Source organism: Anser cygnoides, chromosome 3 (genome assembly GCF_040182565.1).
Source record: "Anser cygnoides isolate HZ-2024a breed goose chromosome 3, Taihu_goose_T2T_genome, whole genome shotgun sequence".
Taxonomy (NCBI): Eukaryota; Metazoa; Chordata; class Aves; order Anseriformes; family Anatidae; genus Anser; species Anser cygnoides.
In genome coordinates, this window is record NC_089875.1 from 57,830,321 (window position 1) to 57,842,984 (window position 12,664).

The following is a 12,664-nucleotide window of genomic DNA, read 5'->3' on the forward strand; positions in this document are numbered from 1 at the left end:
TTGCGCCCGGCCCCCGCCCGGCCGCCTGCCGCCGCCATGTCCGCCCCGCTGGGGCTGCTGCTGCTGCTGGGGCTGCCCGGGCTCCTGGCCGGGCGGCCCCGCTACCAGCCCACCTGGGGCTCGCTGGACGCCCGGCCGCTGCCCGCCTGGTTTGACGAGGCGAAATTCGGCGTCTTCATCCACTGGGGCGTGTTCTCGGTGCCCAGCTTCGGCAGCGAGTGGTTCTGGTGAGCTCCCCGCCTCGCCCCCCGCCCACGAAATGGCGGCCCCCGCGCCGGCGGTAACGGGGCTTGCCCGGGGAGCAGCGCTTCGGGGACGGGGGTCACAGCCCAAGGGGGTTGTACCCCAGGTGGGGCCGAGCAGAGAGACCCCGGGCTTCATGGCCCCGGTTGGGAAGGGGCTTGAGGCTGGTACGTGCGGCCAGCGGTGTGTGCAGCCCTGGCACTGCTGAGCGGGTGGGCTAGCGTCAGCCCGGTGAGCAGGGGGACCAGAGCTGGAGGATGCTTTTTCTGCAATGTTCGTGAAGGAGATAAAGCATCAGAGGGAGACCACTCAGGTGCCACAGTGAAGGGTCAGAAGAAGCAGGTTGCCCCAGGATCTGTGCAGGACAGGTGTTGCAGATCCCCACAGCCTCTGAGAGGGCTTCGAGCAGCCCTTGTGGAGCCCGTCGCTCCCCGCATTGCTTCCTTTGCTTGGCACACGGCCTCCTGTTTTCTTGTGCGCCTTTTGTGCTGGTGCTTCGTTTATGTGGTATTATCCACTTAACGGAAAGCCCAGATCCTTCAAGTAGTTGTAGTTCAAAGGCTGGATGAAACCTTGGGTTTGTTGAGTGCTCGCTGGCTCGGGCCCTTTGGCTGTAGCCATTTGTTTTGCCACCTTCTTTCCGTGCTCTACCAAATACTTCCTGTAGGACTTGGAGTGAGGTGCCCTGCATCATGTACAGTATGAAGGTTAACAACAGCTCTCCAGCAGAGCTACAATAAAGTTTAAATGCAACTTTCGTAAAACAAATCAACTTCCCTGTAAGCAAACCAGTTTTTTGAAGGCAGTGTTTGGCTTATTTTTTACAGAGTTGTGTTTAAGGGTACCAGGAGTTTTTTATTTACTAAGTAATGACTCTGTGGGGTGAAAAAAAGCTAAGTTTTGGACCAAGCCTTACTCTGAGTGCTGTGCTCCCAGAGTAGGATTCGTACACAGATTCAGGCTCAAATATTAATTTTGTACTGTTTTTCTAAAAACATCCACTGGTTCTTCTTAGTTGATAAAGTTGTTTATGTCCCTGTTGCCTCCCATCCGTAGGTATGTATAGGTGTGGAGCTGCTCCAGGGCCTTCTGGCAGCATGCACAGTCAGGTGGCTGAGGTCCTTTGCTGACACCTTCAAAGGGAAAGTCAAAAACCCCAATGGTCACCCAGTCTGCCTTCTTCCCTTCAGAGCTGCACAGCCTTGGTCAGTACAGTTCTAAAACTTAATCCTGTCAGAGCAGAAGTGTTGACAAAGGAAAAGAAGGAAGGATGTTACCTCTTTTTATGCAATTACATACTTTAAAATAAGAGGTGTTTTTTTTTTTCAGGTTCTTGCATGGAGGAAGACTGTCACAGCCTCTTCTTTCTTCGTTTTTTTTTTTTTTCTCTCATTGGCTGCTAGAGATTGCTTGCTTACACTGAAGTCTCTTTGGGAAGGTTACAACAAGTTCATGCAGCTGCTGTGGTCATGCAAAGCTGAGGTCAGAGACCAGCTCAGGACGGGAGAGAGAAGCACAATCTGAAACATTCAGATTCTGTTCTTCTTTTTTTCCTTTTTCATTTAATTTTTTCTTCCCTTTTTCATTTTTTTCTCTTTTTTCTTTCTTTCTTTCTTTATTTATTTTTTTCCTTTTCTTTATCTCACTTTCAAACTGTATTCATTTATGCCTTAATTTGCCAACAGGAGCTTTGCTGCTTGGCTTAATTCATAGGGAGGTGAATGCTTTCAAACCTTGTTCCCCTAAATATTAGCAGTCACAACATATATTGTTAGAAGGCCTCCAGAAATAAGGCTGTTCATTCTGTAAGGACTGTTGCATGATGTCTGTAGAATTCCTCTTTCATTGCTAGGTAGGGGAGAGAGAGAGAGAGAGAGCAGTCCGAAAAGAAATAATGCTGTATAGGCAGTTTATGAGCTTTGCCCGTGGTGAGGGTGAGAGACCACCCTCAGGCCACAGCAGCTCCAAACCTTGTTGTGGATGGGAACAGTTGGAGTAGTGACATTACTGGACCAGGACTTGACAAATGAAATTCTGTGACCTTTCCAAAGTGAAATGACTAAAGGATGCAGAGCATGGGGAAAGAGGACAGAGAAAAGGAAGTCTTTTATTAGTAATATTGCTGTGTTCTGAAGCAGTTTATCTGGTTGCCAGTGTCATATGCCTCCAGTGTGCATGACTCTCGGCACGAACACAAGTAAGAGCTGATCATTTCAGTTCTCTGTTCTTTGTCTAAAACATCACCAACATATGTCGTTTTTATCTGTATTTTGTAGGTGGTACTGGCAGAAGGAAAAGAGAGAGCCCTATGTGAAATTTATGGAGGCAAATTACCCACCTGGGTTCAGTTATGAAGATTTTGGGCCACTGTTTACAGCAGAATTCTTTGATCCCAACCAGTGGGCAGATATTCTGAAGGCTTCAGGTGCAAAATATGTGGTCTTAACTTCAAAACATCATGAAGGTAAGTGGAGAGCTTGTGAACGTTAGCAATTGTTGCATTTCTGTTAACTGAAGAAAAATCCCCATGACTTCCCGGCCTGCTGAGAGAGAGAGAAAGAGAAAGCTACAGTTACCTGCCCCAACCCAGCCAGAGAGTTTAAAAATGCCTAGGAAATGTGTTAGAGTCAGGAAAATGCATACACAAAGCTATGGTCATGAAGCTTGCATAGAAGGAAGAGTAGATTGTGCCGTGTTTCTCTTCTTACAGGTAAGACTGCCTGAAATGGTGGGGGCAAGCGGGGTGAGCTTCTAGACGAGTTAATTTCTGAATTAACTAGATGAGTTAATTTCTGATTGTTGTGTAATTTATTGCTCAAGAAAGCACGAAAGTGCATCCTGCACTGTTTCATGTACAGAGAGCTGCTGTGTACAGGCAGTTAACTAGCTTTGTGGGTTTCCCCAGGGAATTTAGCAGTATGTTCCAAGAGTCAGGATGCTCTGCAGAGAAAAGTAAAGAGGAAGTGGTTAGAAGGCAACATAATATCAAAGAAAAGTGTAAAATACTAAGCAGCAATATGAGGGTGTGTTTAGTGAATGTGTTGGGGAGATGTGGGCTCAAGAGTTGCAGCTAATAACAAGTGAATTTTAATCCCATCTCTGACAAACAAAATCCTGATCCTGATGATGCCAGTGGCGTAATTCCCACTGACTTCAGAAGAACCAAGATTCGTTTAGGCTGTCCTGTAGCCTTGGGCATGAATTTTTAGCTTGTTTGTCTGGTTGATATGATTACACGTTTCCAGTTCACAAAAATACTGCAAGATTCATTAGGCAATGAGCGTGAAGGTGAGAGCAGAGCTCCTCTGGCAGTGGCTTAAGTCTGCAGCGCAGTAGCACCTGAACTGCTCAGGCTGGATAGCCGAATGCCTGAAAAGTTAAATCTCTCCTGATACCTAACGCTGGTATTTTAAAAGCTGTTTCAAGAGCTTTTGCACTCTGCTTATGTACATGTACTGAGTTGTTCTAAATATCAAGACAAATGACTAGTGAGCATTTGCATAAGATGTAAACAGAAGGGAGGAGAGTAGTCTGAACGCAAATGATAGCTTGTGTATTTTGCAACAGGGAGCGTTTCATCTTCCAATTGCTGAATGTGTATTCAGAGTTCGTATTTACTGCGTTCCGTGAAACTCTAGTTGCCTCAGAAGTTGCTGTAGTTTTGATTAATTTAATTGGGACATTTGAATGGAGTGAACAGCTAAAGAGGAAGGAATAATTATTCTGAGCAGTACAGTACTAGAAAATGCACGTTTATGTATAAAATCTATAAATGTATCAGGCATTGTATTCTGATGTTATGGCTACTGCCACAGTGCATAAACAGATTATAGGCATGCTTTATACCATGATAACCATATTAGTACGTGTATTATTTTTATTATTATTTTGTTTTCTTTTGCAACGTACTTCTAAATCACTTCCCAGAAGGAAGAACCGTTATGTCCCCTCTTCTGCTTCTTTCTTATCTTTTAATTTTCTTTTTGCAGGCTTTACTTTGTGGGGTTCCAAATATTCTTGGAACTGGAATGCTGTTGATGTGGGACCAAAACGAGATCTTGTGGCTGAACTTGCAACATCTGTTAGAAACAGGACCGACTTGCGTTTTGGGTTGTATCACTCCCTGTTTGAATGGTTTAATCCTCTCTTCTGTGAAGATGCCACCAATGTCTTCAAGACAAGAAAGTTTCCAACCAGTAAATCATTACCAGAACTCTATGAAATTGTGACCAAGTACCAACCAGAAATAGTTTGGTCTGATGGGGATGGAAATGCACCAGATACTTACTGGAACAGCACTGGCTTTCTAGCTTGGCTGTATAATGACAGGTGTATCATGATGCTATTTTAGCTCCTAATCTGAAATTCTGCTCTGTGTCTAGTTTGTCTCATTTTCTGTGTATTTTGTAGAACCTCTAAACTCTGCTTATGGGGACTTCATTAAATCTTAATTTTCTTGAAACTCAGAGTGCCAAGAATCCAGGTCTTCCCTAAAACTATTGAAGCTTGCTTTAGAAAAAGTCTACTGTACTTTTTTTTTTTAAACCACATTTGCAAATTCATCAGTTAAGATGGCAATGGTTATTCTACCTCGTCATTTTCTTTCCTAAGTATTGTCTGCTGCGTAGGCAAACAGGACAGGGGGATAATTTGAGAATAGGGGTGCATTGTTTCAACACACACTGAACATCTGGCAGTGGATACGAAGTGCAGACTGCTTTCTGGCGGGCCTCCTATGAAAGTCCGCAGCATATTTCCCCAACAATGCCAATCTGGGCTTTTTACTAGCAGAGGATGAGAACTGGATTCCTGAAATTGCACTTTACCTAATAGTAATGAATTAATGGCACAGAAGTCATCAGAAAGTTTCTGGGAGGGACATGGTGGTGGGGAGAGATTATGTTAGCCGTGACTGTAATTTCTAGAATAAAAATCATAAACTTAAGTATTCCTTGCTTTCAGTCCAGTTCGGGACACCGTTGTGACCAATGACCGCTGGGGAGTCGGCAGCATCTGTAAGCACGGTGGCTTCTACACGTGCAGTGACCGATACAACCCCGGACACCTTCTGCCTCACAAGTGGGAGAACTGCATGACCATTGACAAGTGGTCCTGGGGGTACAGGAGGAACGCGAAGCTTGGCGATTACTTCACAATTGAGGAACTGGTGAAGGTACGGTGGGACAAAGGAGTTGCCTCCAACTGCTGGTTATTACGTTAGACTGTACGTTTCAATTATACATCTATTTTAAGGAAAATTATTAATTAAATAATGAAGCAATGAAATAATGTTGTTCATTTGCAGCCTAACAATGGCAGCATGAAATATCCGTGTAATTCTTACTAATTTTATAGAAAATACTATGAAAAATATTATCTAGTAAAAATTCAGTCAGTTTCTTAGAAGCTATTTCCTCTGTGAGGAACTGGTCAAAGACTGATTTGGATAATCTTTGTTCTAGGATTTTGTTTTCTAGTAACTGCACTGTTGAGTTGACAAGAAGCAAACAGCTGCAGTTTCACAGAGACTCCTGTCTGAAGGCTATGTCTCTTTCCCCCTTCTAGCTAGAAATGTTTTATAACTCTTAACAGTCTTTTATCTGGTAGCTAGAAACGTTCCTTCATTCCACTTCATATTTAAAAAAAAAATAAAAATAAAATAAAAAATGAAAACAACCCCCCCAGACATACAGATAGCCTGAGTTAATGGAAAATTGATTCAATTTGCTAGTCTAAGGTATTAAAAAAGAAGACTTGAAGCTTGGAAGAACTGAATGAAAGGAAGACTTATCTTTCGGATAAAATGCATTTAATTGCAAAACTCAGCTAGTGAAGAGGAAGATTGTTGTTGTTGCTTAATCCAAATCTGTCCTTTGTATTGTCCTTGCAAAAGATAATTTCAAACTGAAGTAACCTTTCTTCAGAGGAGAAGGTCTTCAATTCATTTAATAGCTTGTCTCCAGTTGTCTGTTCCTCAGACTTGTGTATCTCAGGCTGATCTCTGGAGGGCAGTGTGGATGGAAACACAAACATTTATGGACTCCCTAGAAGGATCATCAATCTATTTGCAGATTGTCAAGTTCATAACATGGCATTAGTGTAGACTCAGTGCTAGAACGTGTGATCTTTAGAGGCTGAGATTTAAAAAAAAAAAAAAAAAAAGTATTAGTAAAATTGTCTGCCTCTTTTTGTTTAATTTGCTTCATGGATTAATAGGTCTGGGAAAAGCTCTACTCCAGGATGAACGAACCCTTTGAAAATCTAGATTTTCAATAGGATTTTTTTTTATTAGTACCATGTGCACAGACATGAAAACACATTCAGCCTTCCATCCCCTCTTTCATCCTCTTCCAACCCATTCTTTTAATGGTAGGAACGTTTCATCTGAATCCCAGTCTGTGCATTGTGTGTTACAGAAATAGTTAGGTACAACGTGAATTTTACAGGCACTAATGTCTATGACTACTGTGCATAAAAATGAACACCCGTTCTGTCACTGGCTCCATTTGCAAAAGGTAGACTACTAGGAAGATCCTAATAGTACTCTCAGAGACAAGATTTATTCTTTTCTGCATAAATTATTGAGACTGCTTCATTTTCTTCTGAATATTTTATGAAAACTGTACTAAATATGTAAAGCTTCATAGTGTTTTACAGATGTCTCCATAAAACAGGGAGAGCATCAAACAGAGGAAGAATATGAAATTGCTTTTCCCTGCTTCAGTAAAAAATGAAGTGGCATCTACTAGCCCTGTTTTCCTCGCACGCAGAGAAATAATGCTGTAACTGTTCTATGGGGAAATCTCTCATGAAATTGAGAAGTCAAAATGTTAAAAAGTTGTAGGATCTGATTCTAATGTAGATTCAGTCAGACATACTGGTGTGAAAATGTATTTGGGGCTACTTCCTGCCATGCAAACTGACAGTAGAACTTTGTTTTATGGGAGCTTCAATTTTGTATCGACTGTTGGGATGACGTCCAAAGTCTGAGCACGCAGCAGTAACGTGCCTCATCCAATCCATCATTCTGAAGCAGCACACCGGGCTTTAGTAAGAACTTCAAATATATGATTTCATTTGCCGTGACCATATGTTCTGCGTATATGTTTAAAAACATTTCAGCAACTTGTAGAAACAGTGTCTTGCGGAGGAAATCTCCTGATGAATATCGGGCCCACTCACGACGGTCGCATCGCTGTTATATTTGAGGAACGCCTGAGGCAAATGGGTGCCTGGCTGAAAGTCAATGGAGACGCCATCTATGGGACAAAGCCGTGGAGAGCGCAGAACGACACGGTCACACCAGACGTGTGGTAAGGCTCCTGAATCAATATCCAGGCTGTGTACAGCAGCGTGTGTGGAAATCGCTAAATTCTTAATGGTGTGATACTACGGAAATCACCAGCTTGCTTTGTGTGCGCTGAAGAAACGAACCCTTTTGTCTATTTAAGAAACTGTATGGAAGTGTGTATAAAAATGTAGGTGGACAGTGGGTGTCAGAGAATGTAGTACTGGGATGACGCCAGGGCTGAAAGGAGGGTTGCAAGAGTTTCCTTAATGATCTTGTGCTTGTTAGTGGAGCTGGAATCAGAAACAATAAAAAATATTAAATAAAAAATCCAGACACACAAAACTGCTATGAGGTGGTGTTTATCTGTGTAACAGGAATGCTCTCTCTTTAGAGAGGAGAGAAAGGAACTAGAAAACTAGAAAAATCCATTTCTTTTTAAGGTAAAAGCACATAGGAAAATAATAGCAATTGTTTGGTCAGTAAAAAGCTCAGCCAGCCTCTGAGCTCTGCTGTGCCTTTGTGCTTCCCAGCTGCTATAGCTCCATAATGATCCGTGAGGCTTTTGTTCTGACCCTCTTCTCTGCCTCACTCGGCTTTCTTTAGTCCTGCTTCAAGTAAGCTTTTGCTATCTGGCCATAGCCTTGAAATTGTTGAAGGTTTCGTAGAACCACTTTTGAGAAAAATAAAAAAATTGTAACTAAAATGAAGGAAGGTGGGAGAAATATTTCAAACGTATGGTGCAAGATACACAAGGATATAATGTGGATGATGTCTGCTGAAATTCAGTTTTTAAAAAATTAACAATGCCCAGTGGAAGCTTTGTCGTTGCACGTGCTCCTAGGAAATTCTTCAGTGTAAAATCTGTATATTTGTCTGTAGAAGTGAATTACAACATTTTTCTGAATATAACCCACAAGTATCTGTTAATGATTCACCTTAACCCCCCAGATCTTCCTTCTCATATGACTAGGCAGCAGTGAATTATAATAAGCTTGCTAAAGTTACTACAGATGTTTACTTCTAAGTAAACTTCTTTAATAATCTCTATTACCTCCAGTTTGTCAGCATGTGTTTTCAAGGAATAATACTTTAATAAAGGGTATAGACCATATGAAGTGAAGGTTATGCATGTGAAAATGTAATTAATGCTGACTTCGCAAATCATTTATTTTCCAGTCTTGAAAGCATGATACAGATTGCTTCAGAAAATTTACAAGGAAAGACTGAAATGTGTTTCTGTTCCCCATTTCCAACCAGGTACACATTCAGACCCACAGATGGCAAAGTTAATGCCATCTTCCTTAACTGGCCAATCTCTGGGACTCTGGAACTTGGTGAGCCACAGGCTAAGCTTGGAGAAACACAGGTAAAAAGACTCTTCCCCCCCTGTGTTTAGAACAGAGAGGTTTTTAACACATTACGAGAAATGAGCATACTCTGAAGGGATGTGGAAAACAACTCCAGGATTTGTCATGTTCCATCAGTGTTTATTTTAGTTTCTGGCATCTTTGGGAATGCATACAGAGTGCTTTGGAAGAGACCCAGCAACATGTTCTGGGACCTTCCTTGTCATAGTCCTCCCAGTGGGATGTTTCTTCTTAAAGTTAGACTGAGTTGTTGCTGGGATATATCTTAGCTTTCAAACTAAGGATCATAAAAAGAGGCTAAATAGCAGGAAAACAACAGGGCCACCTCTCTCATTTCCACTGTAGGATCTACCCCAGGATGACCTTTCTTTATAAATATCCACTCTCATGATGCTGTAATTGCTGTAATGGTCCAGTGGTTTCATGTGCACAAAGGGAATGCACCCAGAGGCTTCGGTCGCCTGGGAGTATAAAACAGTTACTGGATGTGACTCTAAATGTGCACTTCAGAGCAAGCAGGGGTCAGAAGCTGAGGATGCTGATACCACACCTCCAAGTAGCCCAAGCAGCCTGACCCATTAGAAGCAGAATTATAGAGCAGAACACGTGGTGCTCAGGACTTAATATCCACACTACTGCACTTAAAGGCTTTGCTTTGGCTTAGGTCAGTTCTGGTCTCACGCCATGGATGCCCACTAGCTGTTGAAACGCATTGTGTTTTTCTGGATTGTGGCTTCTCATATGGTGTCATCTGAAAAAATACCTAATTTCCAGTGAGATGGCTCTGTGAGAAGGTGAAGAGAGTCACTTCAAGAACACTCCAAACATCGTGTAGAATACAAATGTAGATGTATCTGTACATGTATCTTGCATTTTGGAGAGGCACCTGGACTATCTGTGCGCAAAAAAATCTTGTTCCTCAGGGGCAGAGACATTTTCAACTGTTTCCTTAAGCTGCTCCACTATTTTTAGCATTTCACAGTAGCTAGCGTACAAGTCTCCCTGCAAAACATTGTTTTTAGTGGGGCATGTTCTTCAGGTCAGCTCTGAAATGTCTGGCTGCACTCTATAAGAAATGTTGATGCTTATTCACAACTACAAGCTCCACCACAGGAAACAGGCATTTCATAACCTACCTACCTGCTGAGACCCAAATCCCATCCCAAATACTTCTGACAAAGGTTTATGTACCTATTATAGACCTAAGTACTGATTTAGACAAACTATCACTAGCTTTATTACTTACATACCTACTTCACAAATCTTTTTCCTTTGCTTTTATTCATTGTCTTACATTAATTTGGTTGTTAATAGCGTTTATGGATAATCAAATAGTAGTGACGGAAGAACACTTCCCCTGATGAAAATGCAATTATATGCACTTTGAAAAGCCATTGTTCTAATTGTACTGCCGGTTCCTATTTCAGGTGAAGCTTGTTGGCTACAAGGAGCCACTGAAATGGATTGCATTAGGAGAAAAGGGACTGATGATAGCTCTACCTCAGTTAACACTTAAGCAACTGCCGTGTCAGTGGGGCTGGACCTTGCAACTGACTGACATAAAGTGAGCCGTACCTTGGAGCCTTAGGTAGTAGGGTTTGTTTTTTCCTGCCCATCTTCTTCGCTGCACTGTTTTTAATTCTTATTTGCTAGACTGTTACTGATATTTCTCAGTCAATCTTTATTAAAAAAATAAATTGTAAACGGTGGAATGAAATGAACCTCAAATGAAATCCAGCACTAGATTGTTATGTCTGTGCACAACTTGCTTCTTCAAACTTGCGTGAATAACTGAGCATCTACCTTGCCAAGAAACTGGCCAAAAAAAAAGAGGTCAAGTTGAAAAGGAGGGAAGAATAAGGGCAGTAGATGTTTTTTTTTAAAGCGATGAGACAGAACAAAAGCTAGATCAAGCTCATATGCAACGGATCAGAGAGCTGCACACCTAAGATAGTTGTACACCTTCTTTAAAGCAAGAAATCTAACTTCCACAAAACTGCAGTGTGAAAACCTGTCAGTTTTAGAGAAAAGAATGAACTTCCCCATTGTTTGCTACAACCGGTGGCTGGTAGTTTCAGATGAGCTGAATAATGCATCTGCAAGAACAATCTTATGAAGGTGAGAAATTCATCACCAATGCATGGAGGCAATGCATATGTACATCTTAATTTCTTTATCATGAGAATCACTGATTTTACACACTCCTACCTTTGAGTAATTCTGTCTATTGAGTAAGGGGAAGTTCTTTTTCTGTTTTGTATAATTTCATAGGTTAAGGCTGACTCCTGTTTACATCCATTGTTTTTACAGTTACCAGGGTGCCTTCTGTGGACTACTAAACAATCAAAACCCCCATATATTTCAACAATATTTTTTTTTGAGAAATAATGAGGAGTTGCTAGGAATCCTCAGCTTTGGCAGGAAGACAGCATCTTAAGCAGAGAGTGGATTGTGTCCAATTTGAAAAATTCCCAAACTCATCATGTGTCAGGATTAGTAATTGTAGACCTGCTGCAATGTGAGGTTTGCAAAAAGGGGGAGATACAGGACAACAAAAAGCATGAATAGTTTTACGTAGACTTATTTTCCTGAGTAATGGTAATAAATGCCCAACTATTACAGATTTTAAGTAATGGGCCAATAAGGTATTGCCTTTTCTGCTAGTAACGTTATCACACACAAATTTTACATTAAAATATTTTATTACAATACAGACAATTGGGCTCAAAATTAATACAAATTAAGCTAAAATATTTACAAGTTAATGTGTACAGTGTAGCTGTTTGAACAGCATAAACAAGAACTTCTAAAAATCCACATTCTTTTAAGTAACAAAGAGAGCACCCCCCCCAGCCTGTTCAAGAGGCATGTGCATCCGTTGGCAAAGGCTTTCTGAAGAATGAGAAACCCTCTGGAATAACATTTGTAAAGTCAAGGAAAGAAGAGTTTTTCTTTACAGAAAGAAAAATCTGGCGGAAGAATAGAAAAGCTGTACTTCATACTGCTATTCTTAGATCACCGTCATTCGTGTTTTTCCCAAAACCTAACACACCCCAGACAAACAAGTTATTTTTTCTTAAATATCTTGTAATACTGCCACCAGATGCCTTCCAGATGCAATAAAAATAATCAAATGAATTATGCAAGAGTTTAACAACTTTTTAATAGAAAAGTCTTTACATACAGTGATTCTTTCAACAAGAATATTTTTAATGGGTGTCTGAAACAGAATTCTATTAGATAGAACAAATATGGGCTCGCTCCCAGTTTTTTCAGTATGTTCTTTCTGCTGGTCTACCACTCCTACACCGTTACAAAATTAACCCAAATCTCATCAGTAGTCACACGGGCTGTGTTATAAATACATGATCTATTCCTATTAGTGCGCAGCTCATTTCTCTAGTTGCTGAGGGGTACTAAAAGCTTCGTAAACATTAGCAGCAAAATCTTTCACTTGTTCCATCATCAATAGGTCCTGGAAGAAATTTAAGGAATAAATTTGCTTAATCAAAAACACACCCACCACTTAATCAAAAGCACACAGCCACTTCTCTGGTTTTGCTGCAGTACATGATTGCACTCATCATGAGAAAAGCACCTGGCACTCCCACAGAGATTTAACTCAAATTTCTTCCATTAGAAAGGTTGATGAAGAGAACTCCAAATAGAACAAAGTTGAGACTTTTTTTTTTTTTTTTTGCTTCTGCACAGTTTAGTACAAGGAAGAGATTCCACGAGAAAAAAGAAACATCTTTTTGGAAGA

The 12,664-nt window shown here is 41.1% G+C and overlaps 2 protein-coding genes across 2 annotated transcripts in view; one reads left to right on the plus strand and one right to left on the minus strand.

Annotated features, from left to right (window-relative positions):
• On the plus strand, positions 1 to 12,379 carry FUCA2 (alpha-L-fucosidase 2). Its single transcript, XM_048080772.2, has 7 exons — positions 1 to 227; positions 2,520 to 2,707; positions 4,233 to 4,572; positions 5,206 to 5,416; positions 7,366 to 7,556; positions 8,792 to 8,900; positions 10,329 to 12,379. Exons 1-7 carry the CDS (start codon positions 37 to 39, stop codon positions 10,467 to 10,469), a joined length of 1,371 nt encoding a protein of 456 aa, XP_047936729.1. The 5' UTR covers positions 1 to 36; the 3' UTR covers positions 10,470 to 12,379.
• PEX3 (peroxisomal biogenesis factor 3) overlaps positions 12,040 to 12,664 on the minus strand; it is a 20,072-nt gene continuing 19,447 nt past the window's right edge. Inside the window, exon 12 of the mRNA XM_048080773.2 lies at positions 12,040 to 12,376. Within this exon, the coding sequence (XP_047936730.1) occupies positions 12,293 to 12,376 (84 nt within the window). The 3' untranslated portion in view covers positions 12,040 to 12,292. The remainder of the gene's footprint in view (positions 12,377 to 12,664) is intronic.

Coding starts and splice junctions, on each gene's coding strand:
- FUCA2 (XM_048080772.2), top strand. CDS start 37: ATGTCCGCCCCGCTGGGGCTGCTGCTGCTGCTGGGGCTGCCCGGGCTC. Junction 2,708..4,232: donor AACTTCAAAACATCATGAAG/GTAAGTGGAGAG, acceptor TTCTTTTTGCAG/GCTTTACTTTGTGGGGTTCC. Junction 5,417..7,365: donor CAATTGAGGAACTGGTGAAG/GTACGGTGGGAC, acceptor AAAACATTTCAG/CAACTTGTAGAAACAGTGTC.